General features: G+C 42.7%; 1 protein-coding gene across 1 annotated transcript; it reads left to right on the forward strand.

The window, feature by feature from the left end:
* Positions 1-45: 45 nt before the first annotated feature.
* Positions 46-26,091, forward strand: LOC308304574 (von Willebrand factor A domain-containing protein 7-like; the record flags this gene model as incomplete). Its single annotated transcript, XM_080749202.1, has 16 exons — positions 46-237; positions 927-1,148; positions 6,967-7,060; positions 8,673-8,816; positions 9,438-9,624; positions 10,958-11,133; positions 11,874-11,989; positions 12,127-12,243; positions 12,864-12,951; positions 13,170-13,285; positions 13,782-13,914; positions 18,590-18,736; positions 19,059-19,151; positions 19,505-19,785; positions 21,001-21,294; positions 25,633-26,091. 16 exons carry the CDS (start codon positions 46-48, stop codon positions 26,089-26,091), a joined length of 2,859 nt encoding a protein of 952 aa, XP_080605328.1.

Consider the following 26,091-nt stretch of genomic DNA (forward strand, 5'->3'; position numbering starts at 1 on the left):
AACAGATACATTTTCCGTATTTATCCCACAACAGCAGGCTGAGGAATGAGGAACTCTCCAGGACTGGCGGTGTTGGTCCTGCTGCTTCTGCAGACTGGGGGAGCTTTGGGATTTGAGATCTTCCCATCAGAGGACTCGCTGAACCACCCGACCATCACGGAGAGGGCCATCTTAAATGCCACTCTGCAGGTGTGCCGAGACCTTGCCCTGGCAGCAGGTACACACTTCACTTCACCAGTAAGGATCCATTTGACTTTTTCTATTATTTAAAACTTGAGTTACTAGTTGCTTTGTAGATTTTGATTATTATTACAAAACATGCATTTACCCACCTAAGCCCTATATACAGTACAGTACAGTACATTCCGTCCATTTGAAAATAGCCGATCTACAAGCTCACAATGTGTCGCATCGTGATGCATTGTGAGCTTGTAGATTGGGTATTTTCAAAAGATTTTTTATTATTTATTTATTTTTGAAAATATTTGTTTTATTGAGCACATTATAATTGGCAATACAGTGTATCACAATATGTCTCACATTTGCCCATATTTTCTGTTTTTTGTTTTCCTTCCATTTTATCTGAAAACTTTCAAAGGGACATTATGCATAATGAGGACTTTCCACTTTCGGAATTCCAGACTTTTACTTGTAACATAGTATTTCTACATTGCAGTATTGATACTTTTAACAAAAAGTATCAATACTATTTTCCGACCTGTGTGTGTGTGTGTGTGTGTGTGTGTGTGTGTGTGTGTGTGTGTGTGTGTGTGTGTGTGTGTGTGTGTGTGTGTGTGTGTGTGTGTGTGTGTGTGTGTGTGTGTGTGTGTGTGTGTGTGTGTGTGTGTGTGTGTGTGTGTGTGTGCTTGTAGCCACAACAACCTTTGACAGCCGAAGCCGTCATTGTCGCCTGTTCCTCGCCAAAGTCGTCGAAGACCTTCCGCCAAGCCATTATATTAATCAAGTGGCGAAACGTACGAGTGGACCTCCGCCACGCGCTCAACGAGAGCTACCATTTTGACGCAGAGAGTTTCACCATTGGGAGGAGAATCATCACAAGCGGTCTGTCTGCGGTCAAAGCCAACAACAAGCGAGGGAACTTTGAAGCGGCCAGGCAGATGCTGGGAGAAATCTTACACCCCTTACAGGTATTTCTCATATCGTTGCTGTCGGGTGGAAGCCTTGTAGGCTATATCCAAAAATTATTTTTGTATTACTATAAATATATATATATATATGTTACAGGATGTTTGGGTAACGCAGGACGTTCATTGTAAGAGCGCTTGTTTTGTCGTTCACCACACACTAATCACCACCAGGTGGCAACGACAGCCATTCACTCGCATTCACTAGTGAAGGCGCTGACGTCACTCGTTTGCGACTGTATTTACTAGCCTAGCCTAGCCTAGCCTAGCCTAGCTTAGCCATTAGCTCCATTGTAGTCACTTGGACAGGGTGTTTATCGTGGGCTTGCCCAGGCCTTACGGCCTGGGGCATAAATATAACTATTGCATTCACCACGGCTTCGTAACTCGCGCGGCGCCGCGCGGCCCTGGCCCGCTCTTCGCGGCCACTCGCACCTGCGGTGCTCGGGGGCGAAGAGCAGGACCAAGGTCCGCTGGCCTGCGCGCCGCTTGCAATGTCGTGGACAATCGAGCGGGCGCGGCTCCGCCTGGAGGATGTTGCTGTGGGCGACCGCTTGTTCCGCCCCGTGCTGCACACCGAGTGCTCCGTTTCTCGACCGTCCTGTTTCTCTTTAAAACCGTGACATATATATATATATTATATATATATATATATATGTATTTATTTATATATACTATAAATGTATATATCTATCTATAAATGCGAGAAGTCTCTGCGTGTCTGTCTGTAATCCGCGTATCTCGAGAACCGTTCATCCCACCGGCTTCAGATTCGGCACGCGCGTTCCCCGCCGCGGCGCGGAGTGCAGTTCCGGGCCTCGACCTGACCCGACGCGCTGTTTTCCCGAACCGGCGAGAAACTTTCGGAATCTCCTTATGCGGGGCTGATTGTTGACATCAGGCTGTTCCGGAGGAAATCGGCGCAAGCGCTGACTCATTGTGACATCACTTCATGAAAGGCTCTGACATCACGTACACCACATGAGTCAATGGGCACAAATGGACACAGGCAAACAGATGGTCAAAACGGGTCCTATGACAACAGGTATAATGGGGTTTGCATTAAAGGAGGAACCGGCACTGTGTCTGCAACACAGTCTGAGGCACAGACAGATACAGAGATCTCCATAATGGGCCTAAAGGGACACATCCATATATGGGCATAAAACTATGACAACAGGTATAATGGGGTTTGCATTAAAGGGGGAACCGGCACTGTGTCTGCAACACAGTCTGAAGCACAGGCAGATACAGAGATCTCCATGATGGGCCTAAAGGGACACAGACAAACAGATACAGAGATCTCCATATATGGGCATAAAACTATGACAACAGGTATAATGGGGTTTGCATTAAAGGGGGAACCGGCACTGTGTCTGCAACACAGTCGGAAGCACAGGCAGATACAGAGATCTCCATGATGGGCATAAAGGGACACAGACAAACAGATACAGAGATCTCCATATATGGGCATAAAATAGATGCAGACAGACAGATACAGATATCTCCATATATGAGCATAAATGGACACAGGCAAACAGATGGTCAATACGGGTCCTACAGAGATCTCCATATATGGGCATAAAATGGACGCAGAGTCGCAGACAGACAGATAACTCCATATATGGTACTAGTACTATAAATTAGGCAAATCTCCGTCCGTCCGTCCGTCCGTCCGTCCGTCCGTCCGTCCGTCCGTCCGTCCGTCCGCCCGCCCGCCAGCCAGTCCGTGCATACGTCATCCAAGGGGAAAACCCTTGAAAAAACTCATCCAATGGGATGCACTTGCAGATGAGTAAAGCCTGGCTACGCGAGGCTACCATCAAGTGCAGCCTGATATAAATTACAAGGCACGCTCTGCCGGTGCATAAGTAGGCCATAAGGGGCATACATAGGGGCGCCAGCTGGCCTAATGGTCCAGGCACTTAACCACATAAGGCATTGCCACATGGGGTAAACATAAATTAGTCAAATCTAAGTGTGTGTATCTGTGTTTATGCCATGGGCCCTTAGCCAATCAGAGAGGGGCAAAGGGTGACGTCATAACATCGATGCATTGTAGCCAATCAGAGAGGGGCAAAGGGTGACATCATAATATCAAGGCATACAAGTATATGGGCCACGAGAGGGGCCGTCTATGCATGCCTGCAGCAAATCAGATGGTCATAAACCTCTGTCTGCTAAGCTTGAGGATTGGTGGATTGGTTAACTATGAATTAGGAACAGCTACGTCAGGGATCTCCATATATGGGCATAAACAGGTGACATCACACTGATGTCAGATACTCAGAGCAGGGATTTCTCCATAATATATGGGCATAAAAGGGATTATGTTAGGGATCTCCATATATGGGCATAAAAGGGATTCTGTTAGGGATCTCCATATATGGGCATACAAGGGATTCTGTTAGGGATCTCCATATATGGGCATAAAGGGATTCTGTTAGGGATCTCCATATATGGGCATAAAAGGGATTCTGTTAGGGATCTCCATATATGGGCATAAAAGGGATTCTGTTAGGGATCTCCATATATGGGCATAAAAGGGATTCTGTTAGGGATCTCCATATATGGGCATAAAAGGGATTCTGTTAGCTGTTAGTGATCTCCATATATGGGCATAAAAGGGATGCTGTTAGGGATCTCCATATATGGGCATAAAAGGGATTCTGTTAGGGATCTCCATATATGGGCATGAAAGGGATTCTGTTAGGGATCTCCATATATGGGCATAAAAGGGATTGTATCCCAGATGATGCCCTGTTAGGAGATCCACACTAACAGAATCCATATATGGTCCTACCGACAGCTGCTATAAGCCAACCCTGGCGATAAGGTCTGAGTCGAAGAAATGCTTCTTTCCTGGCAAGAATTGCCCCTTTATACTGTAGGGCTCGTTTGTGTATTGTATGACATCACGCCACATCATCGGCTGAGGACTGTGCGATGTCATCATATCTCCATATATGGAGACATAAGTTGCTCATGCCCAAATATGGGCTGGTGAGGTCAGACTTAGTGTGATGCGTAGGTTATCTCCATATATGGAGATTCAACTTCAATGAGTAACCATGGCAAACTGTCAACTGCCCGTATGTCTTGATAATTGGTAAAACAAACTTTTGGCCTATTTGTGGGTTATCTCACAAATTAGGGAGTCTTACTGGTAATAATAAAATAACTAGAAAGGTGCAATTGGAAATTGCAAGTGTGGTTGCCCTAAAGGGCGAGGTTGCGCAGGACGGAGTTCGCACAGGACGGAATTCATTTGCAAGTGTGATTCAAGTTGCAGTTGGTTGTTCAAGTTGGACAAAATGTGGACAAAATATTTTCCCAAATATGGATATGACTGAAGTCTGACATGATAGATGTCTTATGTTATATGTCCATATATGGGAATTACAAGCTATGGGCTTAATATTGATGACATCGGGGATCTCCAAATATGGGCAGGTCAGCTATAGACATTGAGGGATTTGTAAATGAATTCTGTCTTGGCCATATATGGAGCAGCCTGCACACATCGGTGTTGTCAGGCGTGCGCGGCAACCGGTTGTGTTGTGAGTGAGGTCAGACCAGAGCATCTGCTCAGCATGTACTGTATAAGATTTGAAAATATTGTTGAATTCCATTTCATTCCACAGAAACCAGAGGATTCAGTGAGGGAGAGAATAAATACATTGTCCATTACCCAACAGACCCTAAAACTCCCTATCACTGTCCATGTATAGATGCAGATTTGATGATGAACCGCCACTCCAGGAAGGTGTGTGGTCTCAACATTCCCAGACTACGGTCTGCTGTTGTTCTGATTGTACATGCTTCAGATCTCAATCAAGTCATGACGACCTCTACTGCCAAATGCCCATAAATGGACAGATCCCTTCAGAATCCTTCCAGCAAATCACCAGAATTGTAACCAGCCAGGAACCTGGAGACACAGACGAGCCAAAATGTTACAGTCAACAAGGGTTTAACAAGAATCTAACTCAACCAGGAGAAGTGAAGACACATCAGCTGACTTATAAGAGAACTCACATCTGTAAACAGTGTGACAAGAGTTTCAGTCAGTTAGGTCACCTGAAGGAGCATCAGCGTATTCACACAGGAGAAAAGCCTTTCATCTGTAAACAGTGTGACAAGAGTTTCAGTAAGCTAACTAACCTGAAGATTCACCAGCGTATCCACACTGGAGAAAAACCTTTTCACTGTAAACAATGTGACAAGAGTTTCAGTCAGTTAAATCGAATGAAGACACACCAGCGTATCCATACTGGAGAAAAACCTTTTCACTGTAAGCAATGTGACAAGAGCTTCAGTGAGTTAGGTGGCCTGAAGAGGCACCAGCGTGTCCACACTGGAGACAAACCTTTCATCTGTAAACAGTGTGACAAGAGTTTCAGTGAGTTAGGTGGCCTGAAGAGGCACCAGCGTGTCCACACTGGAGAAAAACCTTTCATCTGTAAACAATGTGACAAGAGTTTCAGTCAGTTAAATCGAATGAAGACACACCAGCGTATCCATACTGGAGAAAAACCTTCACTGTAAACAGTGTGACAAGAGTTTCAGTGAGTTAGGTGGCCTGAAGAGGCACCAGCGTATCCACACTGGAGAAAAACCTTTCATCTGTAAACAATGTGACAAGAGTTTCAGTCAGTTAAATCGAATGAAGACACACCAGCGTGTCCATACTGGAGAAAAACCTTCACTGTAAACAGTGTGACAAGAGTTTCAGTGAGTTAGGTGGCCTGAAGAGGCACCAGCGTGTCCACACTGGAGAAAAACCTTTCATCTGTAAACAGTGTGACAAAAGCTTTAGTCAGTTAGGTAACCTGAAGAGTCACCAGCGTATCCACACAGGAGAAAAGCCTTTTCCGCTTGCTGTGGGACCGTGTTGTGGTGGAGGTGCTTAAAGTGACTCAGAGATCCTGAGAGTGATGCTGGTGGGTGGGCTCAAAACCCCTGACAGGTTCAACCATACCAGACTGGTCACAGTCTGGTATGCAAAGTCTCTCTTTATCCTTTTACATTTGATTATTTCACGGTGGTAGTGTAAAGGGTGTGACAAGAGTTTCAGTCAGTTGTTCACCTGAAGAGATAAAGAGAAAAACCTTTTCACTGTAAACAGTGGAAAAACACCATCTGCACAATGGAGAAACACGATATGATAGTCCTTTTATACCAGCTTGTATACTGTGTACAATCTTGCACAATCCCTCATATACTGTGAGTGTGCATAGCCCCCGTATATATATAATAATAATATAGTAATTAAAATAGTATAAATAGCAACAAATCTACAAGCTATGCAATGCCATGTTTTCTTTGAGCGGTGGTAAACCGCTCCATAGAGTGGCTGTGCGTGTGTCTGTAGCCTTTTTCCTCAGCGGTTTGCCATAGCAAAATGTGTGTACGTAGCATCATGTTTGTCTAGTGATGTCATTATGTCGTATGTCTGTAGCCTTTTTCCTCAGCGTTTTGCCATAGCAAAACGTGTATGTGTAGCATACCCTGTACATCCTGTACAAATCCTAGTCTGAAGACGTTATGCAAGCACGACCACCGCTCACTTCACATTGGGTGTGATTTTTTTAGCTTGTAGATCTGCTATTTTCACTACCTTTGTGCGACACTCTTATGATAAAGTAGGCCGTTAATTGATGAAAATATATAAAAAGTTGAAATATGGAGATACATGGTTTCCGCCCGACATCAACGATATACACTGTAGCGATGATTTTATGTTCAGCCTGACAATCTATTTTTTTTTCAATTGAATTAACCCATTGGTGTCTTTTGTTTTTCCTCTGTTGATCTGAAGGACTTCTACAGTCACTCTAACTGGGTGGAACTGGGCAACAAACTCCCCAACTCCAACCTGATCAGATCTGACACCAGCATTGGCAACATTGCAGGTACCAGGATCAGTAACTCTTAGCAGGAACTATGATGAAGCACGTGTCTAATCACTGTGACAAGAGTTTGAAAACCGATATGAGAAGGAGGAATGACATGCACATCTTGATCCAAAAGTGAGAACAACAATAGATTAAAAGTGCCCCTTGGAGCACAGGTCCCCGCCAGGCCAGGTAGGTTATTGTGGGCCGCAATGTCATTCCAGGCAGTGGTTCTCAACCTGTGGGTCAGGACCCCCAGGGGGGTCCCCAAATAATTTTGGGGGGTCCCCAGACGATTAACTTAATGTGCAACATTGTTTTCTCAGTAAAAAAACCATCATAAGGTTTAAGTGTATAAAGGGTATCTTCTCATTTCTAAAGTGACATTTTGAGGACTTTTTAATACCTCTAAAATGACAAATTAAACATTGGTCAAATTGTCAAATATTAGAGGCAGAAATTGTGAAAATAGCAGATCTACATGCTCACAATGTAGATCTGCTATTTTCACAATAGAACCATGTTATACAAAATGTAATGCCCCAACTCTTAGTGCTTGTCAGGGTGGGGGTCCCCAGCTAAAATATGATTATTATTGGGGTCGCGGCCTGAAAAGGTTGAGAACCACTGATTTAAGGGGTGAGTGTAATCACTGCATTCCTGATTTGAAGCATTTTGTTCAAAACGGACCACTCCTGCAAACCGTCGATGGCAATCTTGATTGACAGCACTATCATCAGTGTTATTTTTTTAACAAGGACATTTAAAGGGATGGTTCACCCAAAAAATAAAAACTTTTTTCTATTGATTACTCACCCCATGGAGATTTTTTAGTTTTTGTCGCATTCCTAAGACAACATTTTTATGACCAGCAGTCGTTCCCTTAGCTGCTCACAGACTGAGACACAGACACACACACACACACACACACACACACACACACACACACACACACACACACACACACACACACACACACACACACACACACACGGACACAAGTCTCAGCCATGCCTTTGGCCTGGCGGAGACACAAAGAGCCATCTGCGCAAAATGTGTGGAGTAAAGGTTTGGGTCCCTTGTAACTCCCCAGTTCTTAGTGTTTTGGTTCTAGTGTTGTTCTTGCTTGTGTAATATTGCACCGTGTAGAACAATAGATAGCCTATATCGCACATAATGATGGCCTACCAGCCTGGTGGTGTGGTGTGCTAGTATTTCTTTTTCATCACACCATTTATACACTATGATCCTTGCAAAAGAAAAGTTTGTCAGGCAATTATGATGCATTAGGATACATAACCTTGTAAGTAATTATAAAATGCTTTATAATGTTTTACTATTGTTATAAAACATTATGAATATGTATGAGTGCTTACAACGGATCATCATGTTTAAAATGCATTATACATTATTCATAGAAAGCCTTACCCAGGGATCAGTATTGTCTGTCTGTCTGTCTGTCTGTCTGTCTGTCTGTCTGTCTGTCTGTCTGTCTGTCTGTCTGTCTGTCTGTCTGTCTGTCTGTCTGTCTTGAGAAACAGTAAACATCAAATACTCATATTATATGTTGCTTAATTGATGATAATTTGACATTTGTGCAAAAATAATTTGTGGAACTCCTTTTTTACAGATGTGAACAGGGCAACCTGTCGGAACTGTGATGGAGAAGATGGAGAAGACTGTAGGAACAATATTTTGGAAGACATCATACAGGAGAAAGTACTGACCTCAGGATACTTTGGCATTGTGCCCTTCTTCTCAAGCAAACCAGATGGTAAGACACTCAATAGAGTCACCTGTATTTAAAGGCATTTTAACCCATTTAGGCCTAGAATTATTGAATGCTTTAACCAGTGAAAAATAGCGGATATACAAGCTCGAGCTTGTAGATCTGCTATTTTTGAAAAATATGAAAATTTGTGCAAATCTTTGAATATATGTATTTTTAAAGCGAACGTTTGTAACTCAAATTTTGCTTCTGGGGGTGGTCCCTGGAACTAAATATTTTGAGATGGGGGTCCGTGGCCAAATAAATATCAGTTTGGGGGTCCTTCACATGAAAGATTTTGAGAACCACTGACATAGTAGTCTCTCAAGAACAGACTAACTGAGCTCCAGACAGTTAAGTGAAAAGGACCTTTTCTTTTCTTTCGCCAGATTGCTGACATAGAAACATAGGTTTTTCAAAAAACCTTAGAAGGATTCAAAAGACACTTATAGAATCGGGTCAAAATTCTAATTTTCACAATTTTTCAAAAATGGCAGATCTACACGCTCGCAGCGCGGCACTCGGTGCCGCGCTGTAAGCTTGTATATCTGCTATTTTTCAATAGTTAAAGCATTCAAGCCATGTCATTACTTATTGCAGTATGTTCTCAAATCTAACGGCGAACAGGGAAATGCAGCCACGGAGGCCCCGTCGACCAGACGAGTAAGATTGAGCCAAAAGGTGGGATCAACAAGGACAAAAGGACCGCCAGCCACGGCCATCTCCATTTTGAAGCAGCACGTCTGGCTACAGCTGCTACCACAGAGCTGCTGGAGGACATTCACGCTGCAGCCGGAGACACAGACTTCCTACAGTACAGCGTCTAATAAGTGCACATAATGTAGCGCTATAAAGTTAACCCATTTAGGCCTGGAATTATTGAATGCTTTAACCAGTGAAAAATAGCAGATATACAAGCTCACAGCGCGGCACCGAGTGCCGCGCTGCGAGCTTGTAGATCTGCTATTTTTTTTTTTTTAAAAGACCCGATTCTATAAGTGTCTTTTGAATCCTTCTAAGATTTTTTGAAAAACCTATGTTTCTAATGTCAGCAATCTGGCCAGCCATCGTCAAAGAAAAGGTCCTTTTCACTTAAATGGAGCTCAGTTAGTCTGTTCTTGAGAGACTACTATGTCAGTGGTTCTCAAACTTTTTCATGTGAAGGACCCCCAAAATGACATGTATTTGGCCACGGACCCCCATCTCAAAATATTTAGTTCCAGGGACCCCCGGGAAGCAAAATTTGAGTTACAAACGTTCGCTTTGAAAATGCATATATTCAAAGATTTGCACACATTTTCACGACTTTTTCAAAAATAGCAGATCTGCAAGCTCGCAGCGCGGCACTCGGTGCCGCGCTGTGAGCTTGTATATCTGCTATTTTTCACTGGTTAAAGCATTCAATAATTCTAGGCCTAAGGAGTAGTTAAGCTAAATTATTTTATATCAATTAAACAACCCAAGAAGCCTTGAATTCATGGAGAATGTTACATTTTCGTCTCATTTCTAAGACAATAATTTAATGACCGACAGCGTCTCCTACTGAATAAAAAGTTATTGGCTCAGGAATGTGACACAAACATCTCCATCACCAATCATCAATCCCCTCACCAAAAATAACCGATCTACAAGCTCAAAGCTTGTACTGTAGGTCGGCTATATTGTTTTGGCAAATGTTCCCCCCCCAGAATAGGCAGGCTGGTGTAGTACATTAGAGATTATCATGATTGATTATGTGTGACGTCATAGAGTAGATCATGTGTTTATTGATTATATTAATATCTACTGTAGCTCTTATGATACATCATTGATACTGTAGAGCTTGTAAGAGTCTAGATGTCGCACTAGGACTGAGTAGCTATTGTTTTGGTAAAGCCTATCTTGTTATGGTACAGTTCGTCCCAGAGGCCTTGGCTACACAGTATAACTCTTGTGTCTCACAACGCCTCGGGGCAGAACTACTTTACCACTGTCCAGAGTGTTAACTGTACTTCTGTCCATGATATCATGTTACATAAACTTGACCACCACCACCTAATACATTGTCTTGTCTCCTCATTTTCTTATTGATTGATCTGAATTCCACCACACTGGGGTTCAAGTGAAAAAGATGTTTTCATGTCTATTTCTCTCGCCCCTTCTGTCAGGTTAATGGGGATCTCCAAGGGATCCAATAAAGCTCTCTGTTTTGTGATCGACGCCACGGAAAGCATGAGCGATGACATTGAGGCAGTGAAGACCGTGACGTCCAATATTATTGACAGTAAAGTTGGAACACAGGACGAGCCATCATTGTACATCCTGGTTCCTTTTGGAGATCCAGGTAGGATCTTTAAGCCATAGCTGGATTGATTGATTGATTGATTATTTTATTAGACAAAAAATGGAGAACAGTACAAGTATAGTCAATACAATAGAAATGTAGTACAATACAAGTACAGTTAAACACACTGACTAAAAGGAATCCCAAATAAGTCCTTTTACGGTCTTTTTTTACGTTGGAAGTTCTTAGTATTCAATTCATGAACATAACAAATAGCAAGCAAAGAAAACATACATGGAGCTGTATGTTGTCTCTCTTTGTTGTTGTGAATCCAAGGAATGTGTGTGCTGACGAGTGAATTATAAAAACCTTTTTTAAAGCCAAAACATTTTAATTCAATGAAAATATATATTTTTTAAAAAGTAGTTTAACAGCTACACTTTGTAGCAGTTTTCTCCAAAACAACTGAAGTCAATCCTGACAAGTTCTTGGACATCCGAAAAAGGGTAAACAATGAAATGGTTGTCTTCAGAAGAATGGAATTATGCTGCACAAGCTGTATGCAGTAACTTTACGATATCTTCTGCCATTTTTTGAAAGTCTGAGAACTGATCACCACTAACTTACGTACCATGAGATCTGATCTGTCTATCTGAAGTTAAATGAGTCTGTGACAGTTTAAATGTAATTCCAGTGTGAGTGTTGTTCTTCTGTGCTATATATATTAGGTTATATTCCATCAACAGTATTCAATCGTCCTCATAATGCTACTTACTTTTCTCCCCCAATCTGAACGTTAGATTTTGGGCCACTGATTAGGACAACGGATCCAAACCTCTTCAAAACTCACATTGATGGACTGACACTACAAGGAGATAACAATGATTTACCGGAGATGAGTCTATCAGGGCTTCGGGTAGAGTGTGGACTACTTCACTGTTTGTTCTGCAGATTGTATTTCTATGAACCATGGCCAAACAGAAATGTCTAAGAACCATGCCAAACTGAAGCTGCTCCTTACTATACCCTGTATTCTGTATTCTGTTCATCTAGCTGGCTTTGACCGGGTCCCCTCCAACCTCTGAGATCTTCCTCTTTACTGATGCCAACGCTAAGGACAGCCACCTGAAGAGCACCGTGACCGCGTTGATTGAGCGCACCAAGACAGTGGTGTGTGCCATAGATAGTATAGCCTATATATTTTTGGTTTGAGCCTTTTTCCTTAAAGGACAACTTTGTTTTTTTTTTACAACAAGGGTTCATATTTTAGATTGTAATTAGAGAAAAGAAAAAGTGTTGAAATGTTTTAATTTGCTTCGTTCTATTGTTTTATCGCGTTTACCGTGCTAAAATGTGGGGCATGCGTAGCGTACGCATGGGGGCATGCATACAAGTGGCTAAATATGTCTTTTTAGACACAATAAGCCAGCAGTTTCTACACATCTAGCCCCCATAAGTCACATCCAACCACGAAAGGTTGGGTTGTATCTTGGGAATGGGCTTATTCTGTGTAAAATTACATATTTAGCCACTTGTAATGCATGCCCCCAACCACTGAAATAAGAATCTCTAAAACAATAGAAAGAAGTAAATGAAATCATTTTAACGCTCATCTTTTATATTCTTTAATTACAATCTAAAATATGAACCTAAACTAAAGTTGGCCTGAGGCCAAAGTTCCAATAAGGTTCTTTAAGTAATGTCTTATTTCTCATTGTCTCATCTTCCTGGGTTAAAATAGAGCTATCACATTAAGTTGATTCCTAATCTACATGAATAATTGCTTGCAGGTGAACTTCATGCTAACCGGCGTGTTTGGGCTCCGTCGTCGGAGACGGTCTGACAACGGCGTACAGATGGCTCACATGAGCCGGACAGGTATCTTTATATCTTATCTAGGTACTACAGTAGGCTATGTGTAAATATGTAGATCATTTGTTTGTTTTTCTTTGATTGATCTCTTTTCCCTCTTGCCACTCCCCCCCTTCTTCTTCTTCCCTTTCTTTTGTCAAAACGAAACGATAGAACTGGCATGAAAACACATTTCACAGTAAACCTGTGATGTGACAATAAAGCTGATTGTGATTGTGACTCAGGTGCCCAGATCTACAGAGACCTAGCTCAGGCGTCTGGGGGACACGCTATTGAAGTCACCAAGAGTGAGCTGCCAGAGGCCACCAGCATCATTACGGAGTCCTCTGCTTCCTCTCTGGTAATCATTATTCATTACATGTAAAATAACAAACTATTATTTGTTAACTAATGGTCATAACTAAGTCATGACCACTGCCCTGTCCAATTACCACTGATAACTCTACACTTATTGTTCCTAATGAATATGTTTGCTGTAAATTAGAGCTGCGCTATGCGAGATATTTAAGCAAAAATATAGATTTTTAAAATGATGCATTGATTAAGAACCTTTAAGCTCAGTCCATCACCCCGAATAATACTGTAAATGCTGTTTACCACACTGAGCTTCAGCACAACTAGTATCAAAGCAGTTACCTGTCACTGCCACTTGGGGTCGCCAAAGTGTTATTGATTAATTGAATACTTTATTAACAGTTTTCAAAAAGTACAGTTATACTAGAATGCTAAAAAGATAACACAAAAAGCCCAGAGGGCTTGTTTCTATTGTGGCCCTGTGTTTTCAGTTCACCAAGATGTGGCTTTAGTACTAGGAATATGTTTCTATACTACTGTAGGTGACCATTCTGCAAGCTGCCAGAACCCCAGGAAAGCCAGATAATTTCACCTTCTCGGTAGACGAATCAGTTACAAACCTGATCATCTACATCACAGGACGCTCCATGAGTTTCACTCTCATAAACCCATCAGGTAAAGTAAACGCACTTTTGAAAATTGATTGACTTCATTCTATGGTTAGAAATGAATGTGGAAGTACTTGTGTGATCAGGTCCAGATCTGTGTGAAAGTGATACCAGGCTGCAGGGGAAGCAGCAAGTTCAGTTAACACCTGTGAAGGAAGTAACATTAATGTAGGCCTAGAATTATTGAATGCTTTAACCAGTGAAAAATTGCAGATATACAAGCTCACAGCGCGGCACCGAGTGCCGCGCTGCAAGCTTGTAGATCTGCTATTTTTTTTAAAGTTGTGAAAATGTGTGCAAATCTTTGAATATATGTATTTTCAAAGTGAACGTTTGTAACTCAGATTTTGCTTCTGGGTGGTCCCTGGAACTAAATATTTTGAGATGGGTGTCCGTGGCCAAATAAATATAATTTTGGGGGTCCTTCACATGAAAAGGTTTGAGAACCACTGACATAGTAGTCTCTCAAGAACAGACTAACTGAGCTCCAGTTAAGTGAAAAGGACCTTTTCTTTGACGATGGCTAGCCAGATTGCTGACATAGAAACATCGGTTTTTCAAAAAATCTTAGAAGGATTCAAAAGACACTTATAGAATCGGGTCAAAATTCTAATTTTCACGATTTTTCAAAAATTGCAGATCTACAAGCTTGTATATCTGGGTGGGTGACGTGACGTAGCGTTTTCGCTGTCCTCGGTGTCAAACATGTATAAATAAAAAATATATTTGTCAAAAACCTTCTGAATATTGTGCAGGACATTAAGCTTTATGTGAACTTACTCAAGATTAAAACATTTGATTCCTCATTTCTTCAGAATCTTCAACCAAACATGGTAAATGTCATCTGGTGTGACTGTCCCGACCTTGTTTCTCAAAGTGGGAACTTGAATAAAACTAAGAAAAAGAATTGCTAAAATTCATTTAAAAATGAATTTAGGCAAAACAAAATGTCTATTTGTGAGCCTATATCTTTTCAAAGTCCAAGCATAATGTTTTCAGTCATTTCTGATCAAAAAGATTTTGTCCCCCAAACCAAAATCATCTGGTGTGACACTAGTTTGGAAAAATTAAACAGGCAATAATTTGGACACCTACTGGGCTAGAGAGGTCCTTCTTCTGTAAGGCTATTCAGCACTCCCAGCACAACTGCAAGACAGGTGTCTGAGGTGAGTTATGATTTTAACATTTTCATGAAATGCCATCTTGTTGAAACTTTGACAAGTGTGGCACTTCTGGATGTCATCTGGTGTGACACCTTTTTCATTAATAAAGCAAAAGTTATTTGAAACTTTGGTCATAATTACATGTAAATCTAGGTTGTTTTGTTATAGCTAGCATGTTGTTAGCATGCTAATGTGTACCTGGTAGCCTCAAGGTAGTCCTAAATGCAGAAAACGTCATCTGGTGTGACACTTCGTCATCTGGTGTGACATAGCTGCTTGTCACGCCAGATGACTTGATTGTCACACCAGATGATATATACTGTATTTTCCTACAGACATAACAATAAATAACAAGTCCCATGTTTCTTTTGTCCATTTAAAACATTTTAACATGTTTAAAACAACGTTTTAAACATTTTTACATAATTTAATTTAGCTTCATTCGGTGATACAGCAAATTCATCAGACAGAGCAGAAACCCCTTCACAGAAACCTAAACCTTATATTGTGGTAACACTTTATAATAACTATCCGTTATAAGCAGTTAATATAAGACACTTGACAACAGAAAATGGGTGGTACAGAAAATGTGATTTTATTATTTCCAAAATACACAAACATGGAGAACTCACTGATGTGTTCAACCAGAGGCTCAGTGCGATTGCAAGTCATCAGCTCAACTGGCTTCATCAGGTGAAGCAGTTCAGACACATCAAGGAGAGCATCCAACCCAATGAAATGGTCTTGCATATAGACTTTTCTGAGAACTATGCATGTAAACTAAACACAGAGATTCAGGCGTTTCATTTTGGTGGCAATAGGCAGCAGGCAACAGTGCATACCGGAGTTGCCTACTCAGTCAGTGGCTCCCAGTGCTATGCCACCATTTCACAGTCCTTACGCCATGATGAGCGTGCTGTGTGGGCACACATCAAGCCAGTTATTGATGATTTTCGAGGAAAACAAGACAATGCAATTGACACCCTGCATATCCTCAGTGATGGGCCAGCAACCCAGTACCGGAATCGCACAAACTGCTTCCTCATGAGCAGCATTCCTTATACATGGGGATTCAAGAGGGTCACCTGGAACTTTTCAGAGCGTTCCCATGGAAAGGGCGCACCTGATGGTGTGGGAGGGGTGCTGAAGCGTAAGGCAGACATGTATGTCCTCGGAGGCAGTGACCTACAAACACCGAGGGATCTGTGTGAGTATTTACAGAAGTCCTCTGAAAAAGTCACTGTCATGTGGATCGAAGAAGAGAAGATATCCAACATGGATGAAATGGTCCCTCCATCAGTGCGTCCAGTGACTGGCATCAGCACTACGCACCAGGTTCTTTCTATCTTCCCGGGAAAGATAGTTTACAGAGACCTGAGTTGTTTCTGCCAGTTTCCTCAGATCTGCACCTGTCACAACCCACGGAAATTACAGTTCGACCAAGTCTCCAGGGCTGAGGTGCCAGGTGACAAGACAAGTGATGAGTAAGTATAACTAAATCATTCTCTTTGCCAATTTTATGATACCTGTAATTGTACCTGTTTAATGACAATAAAGTAACTTATGTCATCCATTCATTCCTTTTCTTCCTTAACTAAGTGGTGGCCCATCTGCGGAACTGCCCCCTTCCCAGGTCAGCTGCAGGCCCAAAACAGCTTCCGGAGCTCAGTGAGTATAACATACTTGGCAAACTTGAGGACTTGCTAGTAATTACATTTTACTACTAAAAACAATCTACCTGACAAATAAATTACATTTAAATGTCTCCTCCTGAAGGTCTTCTACTCAGGTGCTGGACACAAGTGCATCTATTGGAGAGGCCCAAGCTGAGGATTCAGACACCTCCTCAGATGAATACACACAAGGACAGTTTGTCATAATCAAATATGAGGGAAAGCCATATGTGGGGCAGATTGTTACCATTAATAAGGAGGGGCTAGAGATAAACTGCATGAATCAACTTGGAAAAATGAAAAATGGTTTTGTCTGGCCAAAGGGGCGAGACTGCATTTTCTACAAAGAGCAGGAAGTTGTCTGTGGCATAGCAGAACCGCAACAGGGCAAACGGTTTGCTACCCTCACCAAATGTGACTGGCTGATGTACAATACAGTCTAAATGTCTATACCCTCACCAAATGTGACTGGCTGATGTACAATGCAGTCTAAATGTCTATTCTAATCTAATCTAATACTTTTGTACTTTCACTCACTGGACTGGACAATGAGGTAAGGTAGGACCCGAGACAAACATAGCGAAAATAGCTGATCTACAAGCTCTCAACGCATTGTGCTGCGAGAGCTTGTAGATCAGCTATTTTCGGAGTTGCACAACCCAGCACTCTTTAGCTAGTGGAGATGTGGTGTAACGACATGATTCGTAAATAAATTTGTTCAACTCAAAATGCTGTGTTCAAGTTCAGGAGACTTCGGAAAAAAGTATTACACCTGAATGCTGAGTTGTTTCCAATAATTGGTGTTAATAAAATGTTGCCTTGGCTCCCAGTGTGGCTATGCACCTTATTGTCTCTTTAAGATCCTTCTGCCGTGGGCCGGCAGAAGACTTAGGTGTGCGTAGCATTCCTGTGCACATCCTCATCATCCATCTACTATTACAATTCTTTGTTATCCTATGTTAAGGCCCAACAATACTATCCTGTTCAGAAATATTAAGGCCATGTTATTTAATGTTAAAGCAATTTTACTGTTGCTGTTTTTCCTGGGTAATTGTTTAATCAATCAGTAAAGTTCAGTACTCACTAATAGGTAGGTTAAAACACAGTTTGCTTTGACACATGAAGATATGGTCATCTGGTGTGACACTAAGTCATCTGGTGTGACATTCCAAATAGTGAGAAATCATACCTTTATTAATGATGAAACCGAAAAAATGTGTATGGTTTACATAGAAAATAGTATCAGGAAGAGTCACAAATATTTGTGTAATTTTAAAGAAAGTTTTTGTCAGAATAAAATTAAAATATGTTGAAAGATCGACAACATGGGCCTCACACAGAGTGTTGATTATGAAAAAAATATACAGATTCAATTAATTTTCACAAAACTATAGTGGATCACAGGTTAGTTATGATAAAGGACTTTGATAAAGTGAGTAACTTAAGAAAGGTGTACTCCATTTTCATTTTATGAACAATTATTGTCATGTCACACCAGATGACGGTTTTAGGCACAAGTACAACAAACTGCTCAATAAAGTCTGATTCCAATAAAATATCTAAAAACAAAATGTGTTTCCATAAAGTTGTGAGTGAGTAGAACAAAAGTAAATAATTTTTATGCCTGCTATTTAAAGTTTTTTAAAAAACATGTTTTTTGGGGCGTCACGTCACTGACCCATCTGCTATTTTTCAATAGTTAAGGCATAAAATAATGATACACAATAATGTGTACCCGTTCTAAATGGGTTAAACAACTATGTTCCCATATGGCTGCGGTGAAAAGGGTCAGTTCTTTGCTTCCACTCACTCGCACTCTGTTGGTTTCCAATGCGTGTGTTCACAGGAGCGTCTCAGAGCAGTGCTGATACCACAGGACCACTGGGTTCCATCCAGACTGTAGGGAACTTCATAACCATGAGGCTAAACAAACAGGAGGGATCCTGGGAGATACGAATGGTGTCCACAAAGCCCTACACTCTGAAGGTTATAGGTGAGGTGACGTGCATATAGGCTTTTACCTATTTTGAGAACCAGATAAGTAAGCAGCAGGGCTGTTATGCGCTGTCGTTTTGGCTAAATTGTTTGTGAAATTATGCTATGCAAGACGCATCGCATGGATGTTTGGAGGCAGACCTTCTCCTCAAGAGGTTTTCTACGTACACTCACTCTACTTGGTCTACCCAAGATTAAAATGAGCCTCAGTATTCTGAAACGTGTGAAAAGACTCCCACACACTGTCTCTATGTCTAATTCTCCTATGCACCTGTCAAAAGCACATACTTTTTTTCATGTATAACTTTTTTTATTTTCAGGTCAGAGTGACATTGACTTCCTGTTTGACTTTGTGGAACTGGCCCAAGGTCCTTTCAGAGGATATGATGTTCTAGAGAGCCGTCCCAGAGCTGGTAATGGCTGGTCAAATATGATATATTTTTAGAAAGATATATAAATATATACCACATATATAACGCAGCCACGCTGCGATGCGTTGTTCGGCTATTTTCAGCAAGCAATCAAGTGTAAAATCAGGCATTTCGACGCCATCAAGGCCCACCAATATACATGTTTGCCTACAAAATCAACCGTAGCCGACTAGAATCGTATGATATTTAGACGAAAACTAAAACCTTTCAGATAAAATGTGACTAAAACGAAATAACATTTTATCCAAAAAGACTCAAACGAAATCTAAATTTCCTGTCAAAATCAACACTGACTGGATGACTGTAAGCTTATCCATGTCTTTTTTCTTTTGAAGGTGTTAATGGTTCGTTGGTGGTGTCGGTCACGGGGAGTGACTCGGCGGCGGTCACTGCGGTGTCTCTGGTGGAAACGTCGGGGGCAGGAGAGGTCAGCGGCAGCGTGACCTTACAGGAGGACGGAGACTACTTGGTCCAGGTGGACAGGGTCCCGTCAGCGGAGTTTGTGGTGCGCGTGAGGGGGAGGCTGGGCGGCAGCAGCAGAGAGTACAGAGCGTCGGCTGATGACTTCCAGAGACAGTCTGCCACCAACTTGAAGGCTTCCAGCCTCACTGTCACGGTGAGTGAGTGGTACCTGCCATTAGGGCATTCACCAAATATTCGAACATTCAAATATCAAAGTCACTATTCGACGTTGTTCACCGAAGTCGAATATTCGCTTTTTTTATTTTTCTTTAAAAATATGTATAGTTTTGAGTTGTCAATGCCCATGGTGGATGAATTTGTTAACCAGGGGTTCTCAAACATTTTTAGGCCGTGACCCCCAAAATAAACATATTTGAATTGGGGACCCCCACCCTGACAAGCACTTGGAATTGTAGGTATTACATTTAATGTGACTCGGTTCCGCAGATAAATATTGTGAAAACAGCAGATCTACATGCTCACAACGCCTCGCGTTGCGAGGCGTTGTGAGCATGTAGATCGGCTATTTTCACAATGTTCGCCTCTTGCTTACGTAATATTTGACAGTTTGGCCAGTCCTGTCGAATATTCGACTATTCGAATACTTTGAGGTCCAATAATTAAATTACTAAAAATCGCTATTCGTGAATGCCCTACCTGCCATCACTCCATGAATCAATGGTTTTCCATTTCAATGATAAAAGTGAGATGTGTTTGGCCAATGAGGGACATTGACATGATACTATCATCACCAGTATGGCAGTATCATGGTCAGTAAGTAGGCCTAGCCGAGCCTTTGAGCCATAGGAGTCTTTGGTATGACCCGGCAGGGGATTGAGCCCCGACCTCCCAGTCTCAGGGCAGACACGCTAACCACAAGGACACTGAGCTGGTCGTGGTCAGTAGCATGGTCAGTAACACCAGCATAAACTCTATATGCATTCAGAAGATATTTCTTCCAGCAAATCTCTTGTTATTGCTAAAGAATTAGCTACAGCATTAACACACGGCCAATAAGATGTACATATCTCCACATGTACACAAGCAGAACGCCTGTGTAGTGATGCTTCACCGCTTAACATTGAATTGTGATTTTTTTCATTCACACTTAATAACATAAGCTAACTACAGATAGCGATGGGTAGTCCATTGTGTTTAGTGGATGTTTTCTGTCCCTTTTCTGATTGGACAATTAATGTCCAAATCAGACAGGATTGGTCATGCTTCATGTGACATCACAATATGTAATATAAATGTAAGACGGAATTAATTTCCCAGTGGATTCCTTGTGACTCCATCAGTGCAACTATATGAAAATTGCTTGATCACAACTCACAGTAATTGTTGTATCATTCCTCCATACATTTAGGCTGACTCAGATGGCATCTTAGAGCCGGGAACTCCGTTCGTGGTCCCTTTCACTGTGGCGACTAACGGCACAGGGGGAAACGTCACCATCCGAGCCACCAATGACCGTGGGTTTGACTCCACTTCACCAACCAGCCTCCTCCTTCCAAACGGAGGCAGTGCCAACGGTACAGTGACCCTCATGGCCCCTCTCAACACGCCATCTGGAAGTGACGTCACCTTGACCATCGAGGCCGAGGCTCCAGGGAACACAGATACCAACTACGCTGTGCTGCTTTTTTCCATCGTTAACACAGTAAGTCTCCCAAAGGGTGACATCACACTAGCATAAACCACTGGTTCTCAAGCACAGGGTCGGGACCCATTTGTGGGTCGCGGACACATTTTTATGGGTCCCTTAATTTTTGTTTCCTACATTTTGTTTTGAATTATCAATTATTTCAAAACATTTTTAAAAAACATCCCCCCAAAAGCTGAGATTTTCATGGAAAAAAACAAATGTAAATGATTTTTCTAAGTAATGTCATTAACACATCGGGTGCCCCTGGATTGCCCCATTTATCCCCTCTTGCTGCCCAGGCCCACCACCATTGTATTGAATCCGGCCCTGCTGCGTCAATGCATGCGTCATGACGTCACTTGGTCACATGAGCGCAGACAGGATGTTATTGTGTAACTTACTGTATGGGCCAGTGTTGATCATAGCTGTTCATTGCCGATCAAAATTTGGACATTTTGCCGCACCACGCCACAGTTTTAGCCATAAAACAAACATCAGAGATAAAGGGCGTTAAAGATGGGGAAATGCATTGGAGTATACGGAGAAAAACGGCCGCGCGATGCTCTCAGCGTCGACTCGAAGCGACTAGCGGCTAATGGGCTACATCCAGGCGCAGCCCCAACCTAACGGTGAGATTTAAAGTTAATACTGTAAATACAGTAAACACGTCAACGCGTCGTGGGCCTCCAGAGACATCAAAGAGATTGGCGTGTAGACACCTCGTGGGCACCCGCTAAGTATAATAAGCATCTAAGAAATTCCATAAATTGGACAACAAATGTTTAAAAAGTGGTGAAAATAGCCGATCTACAAGCTCTCAAGGCGGCGCGAAGGGTAAATATCTAATCTCTCTTTTGGGTCACAAGCTAAAAAGTTTGGGAACCACTGGTATAGACTATCTCTCTTTAACCAGTTTCAACCTGGCAACCCTATTTTGTGCCTGTCATTATAGCCGAAGTAAATAAATACAAATCAAAAATTGTCTGCAAATCTGCAAGCTCACGACACAGTAAGCTTGTAGATGTGCTATGATTGTGCAACACTGTTGTCTAACTGGCTTAAGTAATTCGCTGCCGCTCGGGTAAAACGTTGCAGATGTTGCGAGACAGAACAGCAGCCAACCAGAAAGTGCACAGTGGATGAGTACAATTTATTCACGCTTGATACTATTCATATATATATGATTGCGACCGTCAGGGAGCAGTTTACTATGAAAACCTCCACCGGCCGTCCGTCCGTCCGTCCGTCCGTCCGTCCGTCACACGTGACCATCAACAAACGTCACACCTTTGTTGATGTTTAAATCGAAGAGTCTTGGTCAAATACTTCTGTTGGTTTCTGCACTGATCATTTATACAATTCAGCTGTGTTTGCTCGTGTCATCATGATGAGGTCATAAATCAGCCATGCCCAAATATAGATTTTACGGGTTTACATGCTTACTCAGTTATTCGTTATGTGAAAGTCCTATGACGTCTATGATATCTGACATCATCATACATACATTCCCTTTTATGCCCATAAATGGAGATCCCCTCTGTAGAACCAGCCACTGACATCACTGTAATGTCAGGGGAACCAAATCCCTTTTATGCCCATATATGGAGATCCCTGTGATGCCAGGGGAACCAAATCCCTTTTATGCCCATATATGGAGATATGGAGATCCCCGTGTTGCCAGGGTAACCAAATCCATTTTATGCCCATATATGGAGATCCCTGTGATGCCAGGGGAACCAAATCCCTTTTACGCCCATATATGGAGATCCCTTATGTCATCAATATTAAGCCCATATCTGTGAATATCTTTGGGTACCAGATGTCTCCATATATGGTTAAATGGTCCGATATACATCACTGGCCAGAAGACCAAGAAATGGTGCAACCTCGCCCTTTGCTTTTCTCCCTTAGGCATCTTACTGGTAGGTAGTTTAATGAGGAATGCAGTATGGTGGTAGGTAGGTAGTTATGGCCTTTGATGTAAGATTTTCACTTTCTAGGATAACTATATTTGCTATTCCCAGATGATGCCCTTTTAGGGTACCCCTCATGCCCATATATGGAGATCCCCAGGCTTTACTAATTAACATAAGTTTTATGCCCATATATGGAGATCATTGTCCCAATGTCATCAGATATATGGGCATAAATGGACACAGGCAAACTAGATGGGCTGTATGGATATCCAGATGTGTGATGTAAGTGTTTTATTCCAAATGTGGCACCCCACAGACATATTTCCAGAAACAAAATCCCTTTCATGCCCATATATGGAGATTTCTGATGTCATCAATCCCAGGCCCTGTAAAAAACATGGTTGCTATGGTAAACAGTTGGTTGCTAGGGTAAACAGTTGGTTGCTAGGGTAAGAAAACATGGTTGCTATGGTAAACAATTGGTTGCTAGGGTAAACAGTTGGTTGCTAGGGTAAAAAAAACATGGTTGCTGTGGTAAAAAGTTGGTTGCTAGGGTAAACAGTTGGTTGCTAAGGTAAAAAAACATGGTTGCTATGGTAAACAGTTGGTTAGTAGGGTAAACCTTCAATGATTTTGACATCTTGTTACTAATCTGTCGGTAGATAATGCCGGTCTTATATAAGGGTCATTTGTGTACGGTGTGATGTCATACTGATGTCAGCAGTGTGACAGGAGATAAGCGACCAGCGGTCGCTTATCTCCCGATTAGGGAGTCTTACTGGTAGATAGATAGATAGATACCTTTATTATCCCACAGGGGAAATTCAGTTGCCCAGAGGCAGCGCAGCAGTTAAGGTTACAAGTTACAGAGCTGTACGCACCCTGGCTATTTCCTCCACCCCCTGTAAGGAGGACCCAACGACAGAGCCTGCCTTCCTCACCAGTCTGTTGAGGTTGGCAGTGTCACCCGCTCTGTTGTTGCCCCCCCAGCAAGATATTCCAAAAAAGAGAACACTAGCCATAACTGACTGGTAGAACATCTGAAGCATCTTGTTGCACACTCCAAACAATCTGTCTTCTCAGGAGGAACAGCCTGCTCTTCCCCTTGCTGAGGATCGCTTCAGCGACCAGTCCAAAGAGCTGTTCAGGTGCATTCCAAGGAATTTGTAGTTGTCCACAAACTCCACCACCTCTCCGTTTATGGTGCTAGGCACCGGGGGAACACGATTAGTCCTACGAAAGTCCACGACCATCTCCTTGGTCTTGCTAGCATTAAGCCGGAGATGGTTGGCCTCGCTACACTGCACAAAGTCCTTCACCACACCATCATGCTCAGACGTGTTTTCACCGGAGATCTGGCAGACCACCACGGTATCATCTGAGAACTTCTGTAGATGACAGGTCTTGGAGTTGAAGCGGAAATCAGAAGTGTATTCATATAATATGTCCCTGGCCATTTCATTGCAATTTGCGATAAAGCAGAGCCGAGCGATATAAATTGCTGCCCTGGCTGGTGTGAATCCAGCATAACTGTGCTGAAAGCACTGTTGTTTAATCTGCTGATGGAGTATAGCAGGGGTTCCCAACTTTTTTGTCTCAGGGCACCCCATAAAATATATTTTTAATCCGAGGCACCCCTACATTATAATTTTCACTCCCAGCACCTTATATTTATAGCATATCGTCGTTGTCGGTTGGAAACCGTTTGTTTTGTTATCTAAAATATGTACTTTCGTAGTTTCGTGCGACGGTCTTGTAACTTGGAAATACGAGATTTCTGCCCGACAGTGATGATATTTTAGTGATTATGTAGCGAGGAAAACATTGCGATAATAGCCATTTTGGTTAGAACTGACTGAAAATAACTTTGTACTTCAAGTTTAAAATGATACAAGGGGCACGGTGGTGCAGTGGTTAGCACTTCGCCTCACAGCTAGTCCTGGGTTCGATTCCCGCCGGGGGAAGCTGTGGGCGCTGGGGGCGTGTTCCTCCACCCGCGTCATCAGCACCCACACCCTAGGTGGGGTTGGCGATAGGGCCTTTCTGTGGTGAGTTTGCATGTTCTCCCCGTGTCTCCTTGGGCATAGGCCCTCACACAAAAACATGCAGTAGTCCTGGTTTCTATACTACCTCCCCCTAGCCAGCCGGGTGCTCCCCAATGTCCCCTGGCGCGGCAGGGGGAGAGCGGAAACCAGGACTACAGGTTAGGTAGTCACCGGGTGAGAAAAATGGGTTGCAAAATTAAAAAAAAAAAAAAAGTTTAAAATGATACTAAATGTTTTTTCAAGTGTCCAAATAAATTCCAAATATTATCAAATGATCTCGCGGCTCCCCTGGACTGCTGTCGCGGCACCCCAGGGTGCCCCGTCACCCACTTTGAAAACCCCTGGAGTATAGAACAACTGACTGATGCCTCCGTGTATCCTTCTCCTCATAGGTGATAGACTTCACTCGGCCAGTGTGTCAGCTGGCCTCCCTGCAGTCTGAATGTTCAGAGTCAAACTGCAGTTCGTCCACGTGGCGACTCTCCGCCAGCGTCAGCGACGGCCCTGAGGGCACGGGCGTGGAGCGCGTCAGCCTCAAGCAGGGCAACGGAACCCTGAACACCAACAACGTGGCGGTGAGCGGCGCAGGTAACCAGAACGTCACCCTGGTGTCCTACAGCGCCTCCTGCTGTTCACCCGACGTAGAGCTGCAGGTTGTGGACGAAGTGGGCAACGTGGGCTCCTGTTTTTACACCGCCAGGGAAGCCCCCGCTACCACCAGCTCATTACCGGACCCTGTCACTCCAGCTGCCTTAGCTGAGGCTACTAGAGCCTCTCAGCCATCCTATCTTTGCCTCAACGTGGCCATCACTCTCACACTGATACTGGCCCCCCTACTAGCCCCCTGCTAG

This window comes from Nannobrachium achirus, assembly GCF_963921795.1.
Source record: "Nannobrachium achirus genome assembly, chromosome: 19".
Classification (NCBI taxonomy): domain Eukaryota; kingdom Metazoa; phylum Chordata; class Actinopteri; order Myctophiformes; family Myctophidae; genus Nannobrachium; species Nannobrachium achirus.